This window comes from Carlito syrichta, unplaced genomic scaffold, assembly GCF_000164805.1.
Source record: "Carlito syrichta isolate Samal-C Ts95f unplaced genomic scaffold, Tarsius_syrichta-2.0.1 Scaffold154498, whole genome shotgun sequence".
In the NCBI taxonomy this organism is placed as follows: Eukaryota; Metazoa; Chordata; class Mammalia; order Primates; family Tarsiidae; genus Carlito; species Carlito syrichta.
The window spans coordinates 133773-155210 of record NW_007098594.1 but is presented as its reverse complement, the minus strand read 5'-3'; the positions used below and the strand labels follow the sequence as shown (position 1 = coordinate 155210).

The following is a 21438-nucleotide window of genomic DNA, read 5'->3' as shown; positions in this document are numbered from 1 at the left end:
AGTAGGAGGCATAGGCTGTGGGGATGGAGAGGGCACACAGGCTGAGGAATGCTTAGGGATGGAAGGGACCTTTTTCTATTATGGAATATGGAAGCAGAGCTCTGGATTCTGAGTTCTGGAATCTTCTCCACTGGGGGAGGGGCCAGAGAAAAATAACCACTTTTCTCACTTCCTCTCCTCAGACAGTTCTACGGATTGTGGTACTTGGGATCTGGGATTACATCGAAAACAAAATAGAGGTAAAAAAGACGAGTGTCCACCCCCAATTCCCCAACCCAGCCATTCTGTAAGCTGGAAAATGTCACTGTTCTATCCATTTCAGGGTGGGAGCCATGAAATAAGGCTGGCTCCTTCCTCAGCTGGACCATGGGAGCCTTTTCAGCTGTGCATGCTAGGTGGGGCGGGGAGGGGTAAACAGAGACTGTTGCCAGCAAAGGGACGTTCTAAAACAGTCTCCTTGAAGTTCTACAAGATGCTTAAATTTATTCTTGAATCAATTTGAAAAGCTTTTGAAATGTGTTTTAAAAACAAATAAATCTACCTTAAATGGAGAGGTGAGCGGGAATCTGTGAAAGCGCTTCTCAGCCTGGGTTTCTACTTCCTGTTCGAGGGGTGAGGTGTGGGATGGCCTGGCTGTCGCTGGCCAAGGCAAGGTGGCCAAGGCAAGGTGGCCAGTGTCTGCTGCCCACTCCTTCCTCTCTGGGCTCAATGCCATGAGGGGGCCAGACCAAGGCTGGGCTGGGACAGGCAGACAAAGGTCAGGGCTCAAGGCTTAATTGTGCAGGCTGTGCCCCCCTCCTCGCTTGGCCCTGCCTTCCGCAGGCTTTGGGACTCTGCACTGGACAGAGATGTGATGGGGCCCTGGGCTCCTGCTGCCGAGAGAGGGAGGCCCGCCACACCTGCCTTCAGTCCCTGCACTGGCAGAGAGGGATTCTGCTTGGCCTCTGCCTGGGGCCTGAGACACAGGATGCAGGCCCTGTCTTGAGAGGGTTGAGAGAGCCCAAGGCCACATGAACTGAGACTGGAGATGGACTGGGGTCGTTTGGAGGACAGAGAGTGCTCAGGAGCTCATCTAGGGGAGGGGGGTCCCTAAGCCTGAGGAGGGCCGGGAGGCGCAGCCAGGGATAGGGTGACCTTCTGACAGGGCCCGGGCCCCTGTAGAAGTTGGCCAGCACCACCTACCTTGCCTGATGGGTCTCTGGTCCTGGACACCCAGCTCGGCCCAGAGCACTGAAGTCTGCCTCCTCTCATAGGTGTTTGACGGGGCCGTGATCATCCTGTCCTTGGCCCCGATGGTGGCATCCACTGTGGCCAACGGGCCCAGGAGCCCCTGGGACGCCATCAGCCTCATCATCATGCTCCGGATCTGGCGGGTGAAGAGGGTCATTGACGGTGAGTGGCCCAAGGAGTTGGGGGTCAGTGGGGCTGGCAGGGAGGAAGGGGGCTGCTTCAAAACCTGGCTGAGAGAGGAGAGAGACCGTGTGATGTGGGAATGGCCTCGCCAGTGTCGGGCTGAAGGGTGAGATTGTTGGCGTGGGGAGGAACAAGCTGTCCCTGCGTGTTCACTGTCACGTGTTTGCTTACACCCTGTTCGGATGTCACACACACACTTGACTTTCCCACCACCTGTGGTGAGGTCATGTGTTCAGTTCAAGGCAATTGTGTGTCATGTGCTTATAGCAGGGCCAGCTATTCTGGAAAAAGCTTTCTACACCCTGGGAGTCTTTTTTTTTTTAATTTTTAATTTTAAAGATGTGGGGTACAATTCAGAGTTAGGTATACAAATGTTCATTATGCAGATACCCTTGTTGATAAGGTGTGTTTCACCCTCTCCCCTGGCAATTTCCCACTACTGCCAATTTCTCTTTTTTATTTTTTTAATTTTTATTACAAAGATGTGGGTACAATTCAGGATTAGGTATACAAACATTGATCATGCAGGTACCCCTGTTGATACCCTGGGAGTCTTGATATACACCTGCCATTGGCTCCCCCATGGTCAACAGACTCACTGTTGGCTCTGTCCAGGTTGTCCGGTCAAGGCCTTGCTCCCTACAGGTCTGTCCCACCTTTGTGTCCATCAAGGACAGCCTGGGTGCCCCCAAGCCTGTTGACCTGAAGACAGCTAGAGAGCCTTTCTGTGGGAGCTGCTGGCTTGCACTGGGTTTCGACCCACTCATCTTTTTTTTTTTAGTTGGAGTCTCACTCTGTCGCCCAGACTGGAGTGCAGTGGCCGCTCCCGGCCACCACAGCCTCGCCTGCTGGGCTCCGGCGATCCTTCTGCCTCAGCCTTCCGAGTAGCCGGAATTACAGGCATGTGCTACCACGCCTGGCTGATTTTTTTTTGATTTATTGTAGAGATGAGGTCTCGCTGCCCAGGCGGGTCTCGAACCTGCGGGCTCAGGCAGTCCACTCACCTCAGCCTCCCAAAGGCGCGGGATTACAGGCTGAGCCACCGAGCCCGGCGCCCCACTCATCTTTAGTGACACGTTTCTGTCTCTGGGTCTCCATTCCCACGTCTGATCCTGGCCTTTGTCATTGCCTTTGCTGTCACCAGAGGCAGAGGCTGCTCCCTTGCTGAGCCACCCTCCTGTAGAGAGCTATGCCCTGATCTGGGTGGTTCCTGTGTTTTCAGAAGGTGGTGACAGACCAGAGTGTGTCCTTCAGAGGAGGGTGGTCTGGGTGGGGGGAAGACGGCAACCTCATCCCTGAAGAATGGTGCGGGGTACTGGGGTGGGGTGACGACCCAGGAAGGGCACTAAAGTCCGGGGAAAGAGGGAAGACTTGAGTCACAGGGATCCAGAGGGTGGTCCTTGGTCCCTGAGGACATAACAAGGAGGCCCACCTTACCTCAGCCGGATGAGGTACAGAGCCACCCGCGATGGACTGGTGGACATTCGCCATCTCCAAGAGCTCCCCCTAGAGCCAGGAGGTTGTATAGACGATTCCCACGCTTTTTTTTTTAGGAGACAGATTCTCACTCTGACACCCATGCTGGTGTGTAGCTGCACCAACATAGCTCACTGCAACCTCAAACTCCTGACCTCAAGCAATCATCTTGCCTCAGCCTCCCAAAGTGCTAGGATTACAGGTGTGAGCCACCATACCCAACTTTTTTTTTTTTTTTTTTTTGCAGCAAATCCCTTTCTTCTGCAAAATCTTATCCGATGTGTAAAATAAATTGAAAGTGAAGCTGCTTTGGTTGGCTTGGAGTGGAGTGGGCCCAGAGCCCACCTCCTTGCCTTCTCCCTTGTTCCCTGAGGCACCTCTAAGGATCTGCCAGGCCTTCTGGAGCACAGGTTTAAAATGCCTGGATAATCAGGGTGCAGGGGCTTATGCATGTAGTCCCAGTGACTCAGGAGGCAGAGGCAGAAGGATCACTTTGAGTCCAGGAGTTTGAGACCAGCCTGGACAACATAGGAAAACCCCCATCTCTTAAAAAAAACAAACACTGGGATAGATGCTAAACACTGGGAGATGTGGAGGGTTCTAGGCCTGAATTTTGATTGCAAGTGTCTCTGAGGATACTCTAACAGTGTTTGCCCAGGGGTGCAAGATAGGCAGAATGGACCCTAGGGTCTCTCGTCCTCAAATCCTCTCCCTGGTCCCCTCCCCCTTGTCCCACCCTGTGAACACTGTGGGCTTTGGTCCTGGTGTCCATGCTGCTATCTCTTCAGGGAGCCCCAGAATCTTCATCAAACTGGGTTGTGTTTGGTTCCAGCTTTGAAAGCCTTTGGCAGACCCAGAAGGCTCTGGGAGATCACCTAGTTGTTCCCCCTTATTGACGGATGGGGAGGCCGAGGCTAAGTGGGATGAGGGTGACACTGCAAGTCAGGCTCAGAACCAGAAGTGGAGCCCAGGACCCCTGACGCCCCCCAGTGCTCTTTTGGCTGTTCACTCTCCACCCCTCCATCTGCTCAGGACCCCGTTCTTGGCCCTGTCCACGAGAACAGCCACTCCCCTCAGGGCAGGAACAGCGCCTTCTTACTCTTTCTGCCAGCTGCAGACTGCTGCACACCCTCACACTGATGGATTTTGACAGCCCCATTGCGAAGGCTCCTGCCAGCCATCCGCCCGCCTTCCTGACATGAGGCCTTGCCGTGCCACTGGGAGGCTCATGATAGGGACATGCTGGCAAACGGATGGGTGTTAACTTGCTACTCTCCCCCTGGGTGTGAACTGGCTTCAGCCGAGATCTGAGGAGGCACCTCAGATCTCTTGGGGTATCTTGGGGCAGCCCCTAGGCCTAGAGCTGGGTCTTGGGGACACACGCCTGCCCTCCAGTCTGGAAGCAAACAGAAAAGTCCTGGTTTATCTTCTCTGCCTGATTCCTGCAACAGCCAGAGAACATCAGGAGAGGAAAGGGGGAGATGTGGAGGGCTCTGGAACTCAGTGGCAAGAGAGGCATGTGACCGGGGTTTTAAAGAGCCAGGAAGGGCTGGGTTCTGAGCAGTGTGAAAAGAGTGTGAAGGGCAAGGCCAAGTTAAGGACAGGAACTGAGACTGAGACTGCCAGGGCCAGAGAACTTCCAAGGGAGGGGGTCCATGGGGCTGCTGCTGGCTGAGGCCAGGCTTTCTCCTCGGGATCTCACTGTGTATATCTATTATAAATGGGATCGTCTGAGTAACAGAGACCCAGAATAACCATGTCTAAAAACAGAAGCTTATTTCTTTCACATGAAAGTCTGCAGAGAGGTGTCCAAGGCTGATATGGCACTCACTTCCCAGAGCCAAGATCCCAGGTTCCTTCTATTTTGTTGGTCTGCTATACTTAGCCTACTTTTCAAAGTCACCTCATGGTCCACGGTAGCTGCTCCAGTGCCAGCCATCACCTCCTCATCACAGCTAGTAGAAAGAAGATAAAGAGATAAAAAGGGCTGGGTGCGGTTGGCTCACCCCATAATGCCAGCACTTTGGAAGACCAAGGCAAGAGGATTGCCTAAGCCCAGGAATTGGAGACCAGCCAACATGGCAAGACCTTGTGTCTACAATAAGTAAAAAAGTAGCCGGATGTGGTGGCACACATCTGCAGTCCCAGCTACTTGGAAGGCTGAGGTGGAAGGATCACCTGAGTCCAGCAGGTCAAGGCTGTAGTAGCTGTGATTGTGCCACTGCCCTCCAACCTGGGCTACAGAGCGAGACTCCAACTCAAAAAAAAAAGAAAGAAAGAAAGTAAAAGGAAGGCCCCGACTGCCTTTTCCTTTTAAACACCTTCTTTAAGTTATAATTCACATGCTGTAAAATCTACCCATCTAAAGTCCACAATTCAGTAGATTTTAATGTGTTCATAGAGTTGTGCAACCATCAAAACCCAAGTTTAGACGCCAAAAAGAAACCCAACACTCATCAGCAGTCACTCCCATCACCCCCTTAGCCCTAGGCATCACTAATCTACTTGCTATCTCTATAGATGTGCCTGTTCTGGGCATTTCATGTAAATGGAATCATCTGTGATCTTTTGTGTCTGGCTTCTTCCACTTAGCAGTGTTTTCAGGGTTCATCTGTGCTGTAACTTGTGTCAGCGCTTCATTCCTTTCCATTGTCAAGTAGTATTCCTTGTAGGGATAGACCACATTTTATTTATACATTCATCAGTTGGCGAACATTTAGGTATTTCCACTGTTGGGCTATTATGAATAAGGCTGCTGTGAACACTCACGTACACTCCATTTCTCAGGAACCCAGGAATGGAATTGCTGGGTCACATGGTCACTCCTTGTTTAACAGTTTGAAGAACAGCCAAACTGTTTTCCAAAGTGGTTGTTCTGTTTTACATTCCCACCAGCAATGTATAAGGGGTGCAATGTCCCACATCCTCACCAGTCCCAGTTAACTTTTAAGGAAGGGTTTTGGGCTGGGCACAGTAGCTTACGTCTGTAATCCCAGCACTTGGGGAGGCTGAGGCAGGAGAACCACCTGAGGCCAGGAGTTCGACACTAGTCTGGGCAACATAGTGAGAACCTAGCTCTACAAAGATAATTTTTTTTTTTTTTTGAGTTGGAGTCTCACTCTGTCGCCCAGACTGGAGTGCAGAGGTTGCTCCCGGCCACCGCAGCTTCGACCTGCTGGGCTCCGGCGATCCTTCTGCCTCAGCCTTCCAAGGAGCTGGAACTACAAGCGCGCGCTACCACACCCGGCTAATTTTTGATTTATTGTAGAGATGAGGTCTCGCCAAGTTGCCCAGGTGGGTCTCAAACCCATGGGTTCAGGCAATTCACTCACCTCAGCCTCCCAAGGCACAGGATTACAGGCTGAGCCACCGAGCCCAGCTCTACAAAGATAATTTTTTAATTAGCCAGGCATGGTGGGGTGCCTGTAGTCCCAGCTACTCAGGATGCTGAGGCAGAAGCATCCCTTTAGCCCAGGAATTTGAGGTTACAGTGATCTATGATTGTACCACTGCATTCCAGCCTGGGCAACAGAGCAAGACCCTGTCTCTAAAAAAATAAAAAATAAATTAAAGGAAGGTTCTGGAAGCTGCTGCATACCACCTCCTATTGTCCAGAAGGTGGGCTTATGACCCCCTATAGCTGCAAGGGAGACTTTCAAACAACCTTTCTTCCAGGCAACTGTGCTCAACCTCAAAGTAAGGGTTCTGTCACCATGGAAAGGAGGAAGACAGCTGTCCGGAACACCGTGAATTGAGGTGGCAGCCCTCTTGTACTTCCTGGATACTATTGGGTGTCTGGACATTTTCCCTCCCAAATCCTCAAAGAACTGAGCCTGGGCCTCAGACCTGCTGCTGGCCGAACGCTGGGCCAGCCCCTTCCCAGCCCAAGCCCTGCCACTGCCGAGTCCTTCACAGGACTTTCTCTGTCTTCCAGCCTACGTCCTGCCAGTGAAGGTGGAGATGGAGATGGTTATCCAGCAGTATGAGAAGGCCAAGGTCATCCAAGATGAGCAGCTGGAGAGATTGACACAGATCTGTCAGGAGCAAGGGGTAATGTGCCACCGCTTTCAGTTCTGTCCACTTCTGTCCAGGGCCTTGCTGGGGGCACTGGTAGTGCTCAAAGTCACAGATGCCAGAGCTGCAAGGGCATGAGTCAGGGAACTCCTCCCGCCCCTTGTTGGACTCATGGGGGAACCTGAAGCCCAGAGGGGAAACCTATCTCCAAGGTTGCTGGTACCCAGCCCAGCCAGGCCTGAACTCAGCCCTGACTCTCAGGCTGAGGCTCTTTTCATTGTTCCACGGTGACCCTTCAGCTCCCCAGCCTGAGCCTGCTGACTCCCCGGCTTAGTCCCTCAGAGTCTTTTCTGATAAATGGTCTCTAAATGCGGGGCTCATTCTGTCTCCTGAGGATTGCTGGACACCACCACGTGCCCACTGCCACTCAGGTTGTCCAGACACCCCAAAGAGTGTCAGCAATGCTCCCTGCCCTCCAGGAGCCATGACAAGGATTCAGAGAAACGTGGAGGTCCCTGCAAGGAAGCGCTCAGCAGAGCCGGGGAATGGGACGGGCAGCTGAGTTGGGGAGGGGCCCCGCCCGGGAGTCCACAGGCCTGTGTTCACAGGAGCCGTTCTTGCCCCCGGGACTCTGGCCAAGTCGTGCCACCTCGTTGCCCTCCAGCCCTTCATCTCTAAGTTGAGGGAACTGCTCCCATGTGAGTGTAGAGTTCAGAGGAGGGGGCATGTGGTGCTCAGGGGGAGGTGGTAGCTGCATCCCACAGCAAGGCTGCTAAGTTCTGTAGAAAGCACTTGGTGCAGGGAAGGTTCCGGTACCAGGTCACAAGGTGGGATGCCACTGGGACTAGTGAGGTGGTAAGAATGTGGAGGGATGGACCATGACATGTACGGTCACTCCTCTTCTACCCTTGGATTCTGGGGAGAGGACAGGCCCACTGGTCCTCCCTCCATGAGCCGGATGAGCTAAGCCTATGACTCTTGGGGCCCAGGGCTGGCCCTGCAGTGGAATGCCGGCAGCTGCGTATCATGTGGGCACTGAGCCCTTCTGGCTCACAGTGCAGTAACCACAGACACCCTGGGCTCCCTCCTTCTCCTCTTCCCCCACAATTGTCGGGTGCCCAAGCACTTTCCAAGGATGCCCAGGACCAAGGTCTCACCTGCCACGCGTCAGCCTGTCCTGGTAACCTCCTATTTCATTTGGTGCATAAACACCCCAACTGTGCCAAACAGAGTCACCTGTCATCTGACAAGCCCCGAGCCATTCTGCTTCTTGCATTTTGGTCACACCATGCCCCTTGCTTACCCCTCGTAAGCTCTGCTTGTCTAACTCAAGTCCTGGCTTCTCTGCAGTGGATGGTCGCCCCCCCCCACCAGTCTCTGCACCCCCCACCCCAGCCCCACAGTCCTCACTGAGTGCATTCCCAGGACACTGGGCACTTGTGCCTTGGGCAGCAGACATTTACACCCAGGGCGACTTCTTCCACTGAACTGGATAGTCCCTGAAGGTGAGCCTTGTCCAACTTATGTCTGTGCCCCGGCCCAGCTTGGCCCAGCTTCACTGAGGGTCTTGGTAAAAGTGCATTCAGCGCATATCTCAGCTTCTCGACCTCAACCTCTCATAGCTGAGGGCCTGGGGGGGTGTAGAGTCTGTGGAATATCACCGCAAAGCAATCCGGGGAAATGTCCCCATAGGAACACGCACACAGCATCTTCAGAATCATCTCCTTGGAATGTCTGTCAGGGAACCAATCTTTTTATCCACTTTGGGAACACCATGACCTTTCATTTCAGCACAGAATGCTTATGAGCGACAAGAGGGATCATCAGGGGACACAGCCCTCAGGAGGACATTGTCAGAGGGGCCTGAAAGCGGAGCAGTCTATTACAGAATTCTAGGCTGGGAAGACAGGCATTTCAGCCTCGAGCAGCTGGCATCGACTTTATTTATTCTTTCACTGCTTCATCTAGTCAGCCAGGACCATCAAGAGCTGTTTGGGCTGGACTTGTGCTGGGCACCAGGGATGCCACCATGGACAGGGCATGGCCCCTGTCCTCATGCCGCTCTGGGTGACTCAGGGAGCTTGGCAGCCTGAAAATAGACAGTGGCAATGCCCGCTGGTGCAATGTCTGCTTCACAAGGGCACATCCAGGGCTCTGCATGCCAGGGCAGGCAAGGGTTCACAGAGGAGCTGGCATTGAGCAGGGCCACTTGAGAAGGGTGCCAGGCAGAGGGAACGGCGTGGAGTGCAGGCGTGGGTACAGTGCTGGGAGCCATTCAGAGTGTGAGCAGAGGGAGATGCGAGGGGGGGAACTTGTGGGAGGGCTTGGGAAGGGCTCCGTGGCTAAGCAGGGAGTTGGTTCTGGCTTTATCTTGTCAGGAAAGAGGAAACCTGGAGTTCTAGAAGCAGGAACCTGGAGATCTGCTCAGATTTGAGTTTTTGGTGGATCTTTCTGGCTGCTGCTGGGGGACAGATGGGAGAGGGCAGGATGGGGGCAGAAAGACCCAGTAGAGAGGCTCTAGGAACCACCAAGGTGACAGAAGTCTGGGTTGCTGCTGGGGAGGATACAGAGGGAGGGAGAAGAGGACAGTCAGGGTGTCAACCAGAAACAGACTTTGAGTTGATCAGGTAGCCCTTGGTCCACTATCTAGTGGGAGGAAAACACGTTTCTTCACTGCAGTTGGCAATAGAAAAGACATGGACACAGGGCTGTGTCTGCCCCTCATACATTTACAGCCTTGCAGCCCAGTAGGGAACATGCCGACCCTGCCACATGCCTCACCTCAGCCATGCATGTGCCACGTGGCCGGGAGAGAATCCTCAGCGCAAACCCACCTCCCACAGCTTCCACCGTGATCTCTGTCCTGAGCTCCCTGGGGATCCCAGGTTCCTGCCGTCCTGGTCCAAGTTACTCCCCACATGTGGCCTCCTTCCCGGGGGTCTCAGGCAGAGGGAGACTCCCTTGCATTCTGCACAGGAAAGGGCTAATAAATAAAGACAGATTCCCTCTAGGTAGTGACATCTGGAAAAGAGATGAACAGAAACCAACCATTTTAATTTAAAAAACACCTGAAGACTGTCATCTTAGTTAAGACAGCAAAAAGGGCCAGACAGGCTGGAATCCCACTGGGGCCGCCAAGGAGGGTGGGGAGGCTGCCTGACCAGAGCAACATGCTCCAGCTTCTGCAGAAGAGACCAGGAAGGCTGCTCTCCTAGGGCGCACGGGGCCCGCTGCACAGGGCAAAACAGACAGACGCCTTGTTTGCAGCTGAATTTTGAGGCCAGGTTTGAAACTTGACTGGACAACAAATACTCTTAAAGAAATGTGTCTGTAGGCTGGGCATGGTGGCTCATGCCTGTAATCCCAGCACTTTGGGAGGCCAAGGTGGGAGAATCACTTGAGCCCAGGAGGTTCAAGACCAGCCTGGGCAACATAGCAAGACCTCATTTCTATGAAAATTAGCTAGGCATGGTGGCACCTGCCTGTAGTCCCAGCTACTCAGGAGGCTGAGGCAGAAGGGTCACCTGAGCCCAGGAGGTCCAGGATGCAGTGAGCTGTGATCGTGCCACTGTACTCCAGCCTGGGTGACAGAGGGAGACCCTAACTCAAAAAAAATAAGGGAGGGAAGGAGAGAGGGAGGAAGGAGAGTGTTGGTCATGGAATGTCAGTGACGGCTAGACCCTTCCAGAGAGCAGTGCATGGAATGGTTGAGAATAGACTTTATTCTTGTTTGTTTGTTTGTTTACTTTTTTATTTTAAAGATGTGGGATACAATTCAGGGTTAGGTATACAAATGTTCATTATGCAGGTACCTTTGTTGATGAGGTATACCCCCCACCCATGGCAGTTTCCCACTACTGCCAATCCCTTTCTTATAGTATTATGATAGTTGTTCAAGGTCCGCTTATGAGTGAGAACATGTAATATCAGTTCTTTGTTTCTGTGATAGATCACTCAATATTATAGATTCGTGGCAGCATGCGCCACCATGCCTGGCTAATTTTTTTTATTTTTTCATAGAGATGAGGTCTTGCTATGTTGCCCAGGCTGGTCTTGAACCTCCTGGGCTCAAAACTTTATTCTAAAGAGACTTTGAGCTGGCTTCAAACCTAAGTTTGTCTCTGTTTAGACAAACCTGGGTTCAAAACTGGCTCGGCCACTCACTGCTCTTGTAGCTTTGGGCACTGGACCTCTATGGGCCTTGGTTTTCCTAACCTGAAAAATGGGGATAGTAATGAAACCCTTGAAGGATGGTTTTGAGATTGCTTAGGCCAAAGCCTGGCACGTGATAGGTAGTAAGAAATGGAAGTAACCCTAGTCGGTCCACCAACCCTGCCAGACCTGCCACTCACACCCATTCTACAAACAAGAAAACTGACTAGTAGGGCTTTAAGAGCCAAGCGATCCAGGAGTTCTAACAGTGAGTGGTACAAGGTCAGAGGTACCCAGATCCACACATGTTGTGTCTTTCCACAGCGTCAGACTTTTGTGGATGCTATCTTAATCATAAAAGCAGCTGGGCATGGTGGCTCACATTCTGTAATCCCAGCACTTTGGGAGGCTGAGGCAGGAGGATTGCTTGAGCCCAGGAGTTCAAGACTAGTCTGGGCAACACAGCGAGACCTGATCTTAACAAAAAAATTAGCCAGGCACAGTGGCACATGCCTATAGTCCCAGCTACTTGGGAGGCTGAGGTGGAAGGATCACCTGAACCCAGGAGGTCAAGGCTGAGGTGAGCCATGATTGGACTCTAGCCTGGGTGACAGAGGGAAATCCTGACTCAAAAAAAAAATCATCAAAGCCATGAGCTTCATGGAGTTCTCAAGGGACAATTTCCCTTCCTACTTCCTTTTCACTCAATAGCCAGAGCTGTGGGCACAGGGGCTCAAGCCAGTCCACTAGTTAGTCGCTATTGCAAACCATACATAATAGATAATCAATGTATAAATGTTATAGATAAAACACTCCACAACAAACAGAGAAACATCAAACATCAAGAGAAAAGAAATAGGAAAAGGGGTTAACAAACCAGACCAGTAGAGTGATGTAAGCAGAAGGAATTTTCCTGGGCCTGCCCGGGTAGCATGTCAGCGTATGTTGCAAAGAAGAGTCTTTGATGTGGGTAGAGCCTTTGGTGACAGATGCTGGGTGCCTATCACGAGTGACAGCAAGACAGTGTCTGTTATGATCGCTGTTTCAAGTTGGTGAAGTCCTATTCATTTTATGGCCACAGCATCCTCTGGTGAGGACTGGTAGTGCTCGGTTATGTCCTCTTCTGATTGGAGACAGCCTTTACTGATGAGGCCAAACATCAGGTGCCTGTTGGCACCACACCTTTTAAAATGTAAGATGGAGTCTTTTTCTAAGATGGAGTTACTTATGACCTCCTGGGCTCAGGTGATCCTTCCACCTCAGACTCCCAAATAGCTGGGACTATAGGCATGTATACACCAACCCATCATGTTCTCCCTCATTTTTTCTACTTCTGATAGTTCTCAGCACTCAGTGAAAACATTGATCAGGTTATGCATGGGGTATCTTGAACCACAGGCACAGACCTGGCTCCCTTAGCTGTCTCTTCATGGCATCCCTCTCCCACCCCCCAGACCGTCAAGACTCCAGGCCATTCTAGTTGTCTCTGTCACAAACTCTTATTCTCTTTCCCTGGTAGAATGCTCAGATTATGAAGCATTTCCCAGACTGAATTCTTATATGCTGCCTAAAAAAATTGACATTTACCCATGTTCCAATAAAATATGTGGGGTCCCAGTTTAAACACAGCATCCACTTTGCATTCTCCTTGCTGTCTCCCTGGATTGTGTCTGTACGACTGTTTGCTACAGTTTCACTCATCTTAGTTCTTTTTATGATTTTGTTTTTTTGAGTTGGAGTCTCGCTTCGTTGCCCAGGCTGGAGTGCAGTGGCACGCTCATGGCCACCCCAGTGTCAACCTGCTGGGCTCAAGCAGTCCTTCCACCTCAGCCTTCCAAGTAGCCAGAACTATAGGTGTGCACTACTACATTCGGATAATTTTTTGATTTATTGTAGAGATGAGGTCTCATCAAGTTGCCCAGGCTGTTCTCAAACCTGTGGGCTCAGGCAGTCCCCTCACCTTGGCCTCCCAAAGGGCTGGGATTATAGGCTTGAGCCATCGCACCTGGCCTGATTTTTTAATTTATATTTTTTTGAGTCAGAGTCTTACTTTGTTGCCCAGGCTGGAATAAAGTGGCACAATCATGGCTCACCTCCAGCGTGGACCTCCTGGGCTCAGGTGATCCTTCTACCTCAGCCTTCTGAGTAGCTGGGACTACAGGTGCGCACCACCACACCTGGCTAATTTTTTAATTTTTTTGTAGAGATGAAGTGTCACTATGTTGCCCAGACTGGTTTCAAACTCCTGGGCTCAAGCTATTCTCCCGCCTCGGCCTCCCAAAGTGCTAGGATTACAGGCGTGAGCCATGGCTCCCAGCCTGCTGGCCTGTTCCTTGAAGAAATAAGATGACTGTCTTGACCCCCCAAGCTATAAGCATTTCTGATGGAGGAAGGCTATGGAAAGGGGAGTGTCATGTCCTCCCTCCCCCCTCCACCTGTCCATCATAAGGAGGAGCCAGAGCAGAATTGGGAGGTGGTGGGTGGCCTGTTTGGGGAGCTGGGCACATCTCCCCATTCAAGCCTCACCCTGGTCCCTATTCCTCCCCAGAGAAGACGCTGATGGCTCTGCACAGGACTCACCTTTGAGGCTGGACTTGCGGCTCAGAGAGAAGGGCTAAAGGGCAGGAATCGCAGGAAAAGAGCAGAACAGAGTTCCACCTGGCTGTGGGGATGATACTTGAGGCTGGCTCATTCCAGAGAGCTCCTTCTTTTCCAGCAGAGGCCATAAACCCCCAGTTTAGCACAATAGCCTTTGTTACCTGGATTATTCAAGACCTCCACTCTGGGAAGTGCATTTTTTTTAAACATGGGAAGTGATTTGTAAAACAGCCGATAGCTTTAATGACAAGCCTATTTAGCTGATAAAATTAGCCATCAAAGGAATAACTTATGTTATCCTTTGCCATAATTTAAATTTATGGCCAACTACCAGTCATCTTCATAGTGGATGGAAAGGGGCCAAGGTCGATCTCAGCTTTACCCTGCTCCTAAATCATTAGTTTGCAACTGTCTCCTGATTTTTATTGTTACCAACAATGGTGAAACCTAATGGAAATAAACATTGGATGCCATCCCCACAGCAGATGGGTCTGAAGGCAGGGCAGTCTGTGCAGACAGCACTAATAGGATGGAGCAAAATTATTGCATTGCATTAGATAACATCGAGCTTCTGGCCAAAGTGTGCATTGATCAGGCCAAGGCCCATGTCAATTGGACTCCACAACCAGGCCATTAAAGGCTGGGTGTGCCTGCCCTGCCGCCCCAGTGGGTCTGGCCCCTCCTGAGTTTGCATTAAAAGCCCAGCCCCAATGGAAGAGCCCGACTCACTCCAGTAATGCACACCGAGGGCTTCCCTGCGGATCCCAGCCGATCTGGTCGGGTTATCTGATTAGAAATACTTAGCTAATGGCGTGCATCTAATGGGCTGTGGCTGTACTTTAATTCTTCTCAAGCCTGGAGATGGTCTTCCCCCGCCCCTCACTGGCCAGTTTACCAATGGAAAATTTACTTCATCAAAGCTACTGTGGTCATCAAAGCTACTGTGCACCCTCTGGGCCAGAGGCCCAGGTCCATGTGAGCCCTGGGGAGCCCAAGTGCTGTGGTGTTTCTTCCTGTTTTCAGTAGTTTGACTGTGAGGTGTCTAGGTGTGGGGTTGTTTTTTTTTTTAACGTATTAAGATTAGGAGTCAGTGAGTTTGTTGAATTTTTGGCTTTCATTAGATTTGGAATGTTCTTGGTCATGACTTCTTTATTTATTGTTTCTGTCTCATTTTTTCACTCTTCTTCTTCTGGAGCTCCAGTAGTATGTTAGGTCAGTTGAGTGTGACTCTCATCTTTCTTACATCTTATTCTATTCCCTATTCTCTCTCTCTCGTTTTTTTTTCCTGGCTGTGAGTCTTGATATTTTTCTATAGACCTGTCTTCAAGTTCAACCACCCTGTTTCTACCATGTCCTGTCAGCTGTAAAACCCATCTAACCAAGTACTCAATTTCAGATATTGTATATTAAAGTTTTAAATGTTTGATTTGGTTCTTTTTATAGATTCTAACTCTCTGCTGAAACATGACATTAATCTTTCCCTTATTTTCTTTCTTTTATTTTGTTTTTGAGTTGAAACCTCACTCTGTCACCCAGGCTGGAGTGCAGCGGCATGCTCACGGCCACCGCAGCCTCGACCTGCTGGGCTCAGGTGATCCTTCCACCTCAGTCTTTCAAGTAGCTGAAACCACAGGCATGCGCCCCTTGCCTGGCTAATTTTTTTTATTTTATTGTAGAGATGAGGTCTTGCCAAGTTGCCCAGCTTGTCTCAAACCCCTAGACTCAGACAATCCTCTCACCTCTGCCTCCCAAAGTGCTGTGATTACAGGTGTGAGCCACTGTGCCCGGCTCCCTTGTTTTCTTTAATCTGTTAATCATAGTTATTTCGAAGTCCTTGTCTGTTAACTCAGATATTTATATAGGTCAGCTTCTATTAATTGTTTTATGTCTTGATAATCTATTACTTTTTTCTGCGTATTTGCTTGATTAATAATTCTTATTGCATGCCACACATTATTTGATGATGCATTTTAGAGGTTCTGGATTATGCTACCTTTCTCTAAGTCCTCTGGGTATGGCGCATTTTAGCAGAGAGCAGGGGATGGCTTCGAGACAGCACCAGGTTTTAACCACACTTGTACTTCAGTCCCTCCCAGCTAAGGCCCCAGGGTCAGTACAGAGCTCATCATAGGCTCAGAGTTCAGCTAGTCTTATTTGCCTTATTGGACCCACAATGAAACTGAGACCCATGGAGGAAAAGGGTGTTACCCAAAATCAGAGTGAGGGAGGGGTGATGGGCCACCAGCCCAGAATCCAACCTCCAACTCTTGCCTTTTCCCCTGTGGGGACCTCCTGCTCGCTCCTGTCCTCTGCTACCATCACTCTCCCTGGAGTCTGTTTGGTGAGTCACTTCCTGAGATGCAGGTGGCCATAAGGCTGCAAGTTGCCTGGCACAAGTTCTCGGGGTCTGGAAGCCAGATATGTAGGCTCTGGCCCTGCTTTGCTTCTGAGGTGCCATGAGGTCCTGGCCTTTCCTTCACCCACTCTACCAGCATAGAATGCTCCTTTCCACCTCCAGGCTTGTTTACCCATCTGATTTATGAGGTCCTCTTGTCCTAGGACTTCTTGACAATTCTTTAGTCACAATGTGCAATCCTGGGAATGCACATTCATAAGGAATCAGGAGCCAGGCTCTTAGGGTCTCACTAGCACATCCTGAGAACCCCCCAGGCTGTCACAGCCATGACGGGGCTGAGAGCCCTTTGGCCCACCCACAGTTCCCCTCTGAGGAGTCAGTCATTTCTCTTCATGGTGAGGCAGAGAGATCAGCCACCTCACCCTCTCTGAGTGTGCAACTTGTCAAAATCTGTCACCGAAGCAGGCTGCCCTCTCCCTCACCCCCATTCCAGTCCATGCCACGCACTGACACCCTCACCTCCTACATAGTTTTCTTAGCCTTCCTCTCATCTCCATCTCCACTGTCTCTACCCCAGTCTATATCTGGCCTTCTCTGGCATGGACTGCTGCAGTAGCCTCCTAGCTGGTATTCCCCTATCTACTCTGGCCCCATCCAACCTGTTCTCAATTCTGCAGTCAGCACAGTCCTTTCAAAAGGCTCATCTGGATCACTGCACCACCATTCTACCCTTGAAAGATTCTAGTGGTTTCTCATTGCTCTTTAAATAAAGCCTGAAGTCCTTAAAACATCTCACCCTGCAGGTCTCCCCAACCCCTCCTAGCTACAGGTCCCCTGTCTCTTGTACACATCTAGCCTCTTCTGCCACAAGTACCACCTGACAGCCAGCCTTGTCTCTTGAGGATACTTGTTCCCTGCAGTGCAGCAGACAGGCCCTTTGCTAGGTCCACCCACGATCTACTTCCAAGCTGAGGGAGACATTTTCTTTCCAAAACATATACAGAATTTCAACATGGTCTCCACCATGATTTTCTGACTTACTGAATGAATGAATGGGAAAACTACCACACACTTGGAGTTCATATCTTTAGCTTAAAACTAGGCCAGGCATGGTGGCTCACACCTGTAATCCCAGCACTTTGAGTGGCGGAGGCAGGAGGATTGCTTGAGCCCAGGGGTTTGAGACCAGCCTGGGCAACACAGCAAGACCTCGTCTCTACAAAAAATAAAAGAATTAACTGGGTGTGATGGCGAACGCCTATACTCCCAGCTATTCAGGAGGTGGGAGGGTTGCCTGAGGTCAGTGAGTCATGATCATGCCACTGTACTCCAGCCTGGGTGACAGAATGAGACCCAACTAAAAACAACAACAACAACAACAAAAACTTGTTTCTGTGCATGCCTGTGTCTGCACATGTGAGCTTGGGGCTGGGCAAGCCCAGGGCCTCTGGCTGTCTGGCCTGAATTCCAGTGGGACACCCTTGGGCAGCTCCATATCAATTACCAGCCATCAATAATGCATCCCTTTAGAGTGGCCTAGGAAGCCATTAGCTGGGTCTGCAGGCCCAGATGAGTGGCCTTGGAGAAAGTGGGCTGGGTGTGCCCATGGGAAGTTCAGGTCGAGCAGGAGGGGCTCCCAGCCCCATCAGAGCTTGGGAGGGTTGCCTCAGGGGCCCTTGGTGACCTCTGAGACCTTGCTGCCAGTGGGGTAGCTCGCACCCTCTCCTGCACAAAGGCCACCCTATAATGAGCCATCCTCACTTTCTCACCCTCTGAGGCCTCAGCCCTACTTGAGTGCTGGGTTGTCAAGGTCCAGAATCTGTGACCAGACTCAGGGCTCAGTATATGACCAGGGTTAGGACTCAGTGTGTGACCAGAGTCGGGGTGTGACCGGGATCGGGGCTCAGAGTGTGACTAGGTTCAGGGTTCTGTGTGATCAGAGTTGGGGCTCTGAGTGTGACCAGGATCAGGGCTCGGTGTGTGACCAGGTTGGGGCTCAGAACGTGACTAGGACCGGGGCTCAGTGTGTGACCAGGGTTAGGAATCAGTGTGTGACCAGCATCAGGGCTCAGTGTATGACCAGAGTTGGGGCTCAGAGTGTGACCAGGGTCAGGACTCAGTGTGTGACCAGGGTCAGGACTCAGAGTGTGACCAATGTCAGGGCTCAGTGTGTGACCAGGTCAGGACTTAGAGCGTGACTAGGATCAGGGCTCAGTGTGTGACCAGGGTTGGGGTTCAGTGTGTAACCAGGGTCAGTCAGGGATCAGTGTGTGACCAGGGTCGGGGCTCGATGTGTGACCAGGTCAGGGCTCGATGTGTGACCAGGGTCAGGGCTCAGTGTGTAGCTGGCACAGGGGCTCAGTCTTTGTCTTAGCTTGGGTTAGAGTTGCAGCTCAGAGTTGAACAAAGCTAACCAGTTTCATGTATTGATTTATTCATGTATTCAACAATATTAACTGGGTCCCTCTTGTGTACTAAGCAACAAAACAGACAAGGTCCCTGCTGTTATGCAGATTATATTCTATTGGGAGTGAAGGTGGCAGTGGTGCATTGGAGCTCCCACTGCCCACGAGAGCCGATTATGTACATTTCTCCCCAATTCCCATTACATCTTGCTGGTAGCCTGAAATCAGCCATAATGGGAGAATTCACACCACAGAGATTAGCATACTCTACAAATTGGGTCTTTTTATTTTTTACTGGCTCTCCCATGAGAAGTAAACTCATGGAGAGCCCTTTAAAAATGGTGGCATAGGCCGGGCACAGTGGCTCACGCCTATAATCCCAGCACTTTGGGAGGCCAAGGTGAGAGGATTGCCTGAGCCCTCATGAGGTGGGACCTCATCTCTACAACAAATCAAGAAAAATTAGCCGGGCGTGGTGACACAAGCTTATAGTTCCAACTACTTGGAAGGCTGAGGCGGAAGGATCGCCTGAACCCAGGCGGTCGAGACTGCAGCGGCCATGAGCATGCCAGTGCCCTCCAGCCTGGGCAACAGAGTGAGACTCCAACTCAAAAATAAACAAACATACAAACGAATAAATAAAAATGGTGGCATGACTACATCTATTTATCTGATCTCTTTCCCAAAACTTCACTAAAATACTAAAGCAAAAAAATACAAACGTAAGAAGTAAGAAACTGTCTCTCCACCCTAAAATGAGCCATGCTCAAATCTCTGAAAGAAGAGAGATTTCAGTGAATTTGGGGAAATGGAGACTTGACAAGAAAGTAGTCACTGATCTAGCAGAGTGGAGAATTTGTAACTGAAGTGCCCATAGAGGAGGACAGTGAGGGAAATGGGCTGAATCTCCCCTCAGAATCCCTGAGAGTCTAAGAGGAAGAGGGTGGAATGTGAAACTGACACTGGGCAAGGAGATTGGCTCAAAGTCTGCGCAAATCCCTGGGCGCCCTTCCAATTCCTGCCCAGCCAGGAATCTACACTCCTCCTCCATGCAAGAATCAAGAGGTGTGTCCTCTAGAGAAACTGCACCAGAGGGCTCTGCATACAGGCACTGGGTTAGGCAGAGGCCCAGGGGAAGGTGCAGAGCTGAAAGGAGGATTTAGTAAAAGTCCTTCCCCCTGAAGTTGGGACCCTCTGCCCGGTCCCCCTGCCCTGCTCCCAGCACAGAGGCAACCAGAGGTATACCCCAGGCAGGAAGGTGAAGAACTCTGGAAAATCTGTGTGGTTCCAGAGATAAAGCCTACAGACACGCATCGGGAGGTTGTCCAGTGCCATGTTTCTGCCTCTGGCCACCCTATTGTTAGTGAGTGCTTTTAGCTGTGTGTGTGTGTGTTTTACTTTCATAAAAATGAAATTAATAAAGCATTAAACTAAATACACAAAAACAGAAGGTGATTAGTGGGGTGCAGAGAATTCCAACAGGCTGATGCAACTAACTGAGTGCCTAAAGGGCTGCCATAGATTGGGGGGGCTTCTCCCAGGCGGGCTGCCACGTGACCCGAGACAGAGGGAGCAGCTATGAAAGTGGCCCTGAGACCGGCACACACTTGGTGTCTTTAAGGGATCGGGAGAAGGATTGTGTCTCCCAGGCAGGTACTGAGGGAGAGGATGAGAAGCAGGTGGCCAGGTGGACCCTGTAAGAAAAAGGTAGGGAGTCTGGGTTTTCTTCCAAGTGAGGTGGTAAACCGCTGGGGTTTGGGGACAGGGGTGCCGTGATCTGATTTAGGTTTGAGAGAGTCCCTGTGACTCGTGTTGGAGTGCAGGGCCGGGCAAGACCCGGCAGTGGAGCTGGAGCTGGACTTGGGGGCCAGATTGGATGTTGAGGTGAGGGCAAGTGAGGAAGCAAGGCAGGTGATTACATTCTTGGCTCCTGCTAAAATGAGATGAAAACCCCCAAGGAGCAGGTTTGGAGAGACAACCGAGCGTCCTCTTTCCACCAGGTTGAGTTTGCAGCTCCCGTGAACCAGCTGCGTGGTGCTGTCCGGTAGGCAGTTGGAAGTGCGAGTCTGACACTCCGGGAGGGGTCAGGGCTGGAGATGAGCCTTTGGGCGGCTTCGGCAAGTCGGTAGCTTCCGGGGCGGCAGAGGAGCCGCGGTCTCCGCTCTTCCCCTCCCTCCCTCCCTCCCCCGCGCGGAAGCGGTGCGATGTGTGCGGAGGCCACTAGGCGGCAGTGAAGGCCCTCCTTCCAGAGAGCCCTCGGCCCGCCCAGCGATGCCAGACCCAAGATGTCCCAGGAAGGCCGAGAAGCCGCTGGAAGCCTTTCCAAGAAGCTTTGCCCAACAACAACAAATATCCTCGGTTTTTACAAAGCCCTTATGAAGCCACTCAAGTCCTCAAAGAGGCGAGAACCCCATTTTGCCGAAAAAGGAAACCGAGGCTTGGGGAGGTGGAGGGACTTGCCCAAGGCTACGTGGCCAGGAAGCCATAGGGCTGGGTCTGAAACTCGGTCCTGCCTGACCGGGAGCCACGGCTCGTGGAGGAGACGAGTGGGTGTTTGGACACTCAAGTCTGGTGGCACCGGCCCTGGGTGTCCCGGGGTTCCCGGTCCCCCATTCATCATCGCTGTCAGGCGCCCCTTGGGGTCGCACATCCGGGCAAGTAGCTAGAGCAGCATTCAAACCCAGGGTTCCTTGCCGCTGTCCAGCTGGCCACCCCACAAACTCCAGTCGGGTGTCCTCTCCCAGACCCCGTGACATGGGGCCAAGCGACAGGATGCCCGAGCCACAGGCTCACCTGGGGAGCGCGCCACCCAGGCGTCGGATGCCCCCACCCCGGCTCCTCGCCGCCCCCAACCAGGAGCAGAGCGCCCGGCGGTCACGCTGCGGGACCCCGTCCCTCCCGCGCGCCCCTGCAGCGGACCCACCCGGCCCTGTCCCTCCCGCAGTTTGAGATCCGGCAGCTGCGCGCGCACCTGGCGCAGCAGGACCTGGACCTGGCGGCGGAGCGCGAGGCGGCGCTGCAGGC

At 51.7% G+C, this 21438-nt stretch overlaps 1 protein-coding gene across 1 annotated transcript in view; it reads left to right on the top strand.

Moving 5' to 3' along the window:
* The window catches only part of TMEM266 (transmembrane protein 266), a 74596-nt gene that overhangs the window by 39202 nt on the left and 13956 nt on the right, over positions 1-21438 (top strand). Inside the window, exons 5-8 of the mRNA XM_021709045.1 lie at positions 183-239; positions 1254-1392; positions 6824-6939; positions 21359-21438. The exon at positions 21359-21438 is cut by the window's right edge and continues 2 nt beyond it. Coding sequence (XP_021564720.1) covers positions 183-239; positions 1254-1392; positions 6824-6939; positions 21359-21438 — 392 coding nt within the window. The remainder of the gene's footprint in view (positions 1-182; positions 240-1253; positions 1393-6823; positions 6940-21358) is intronic.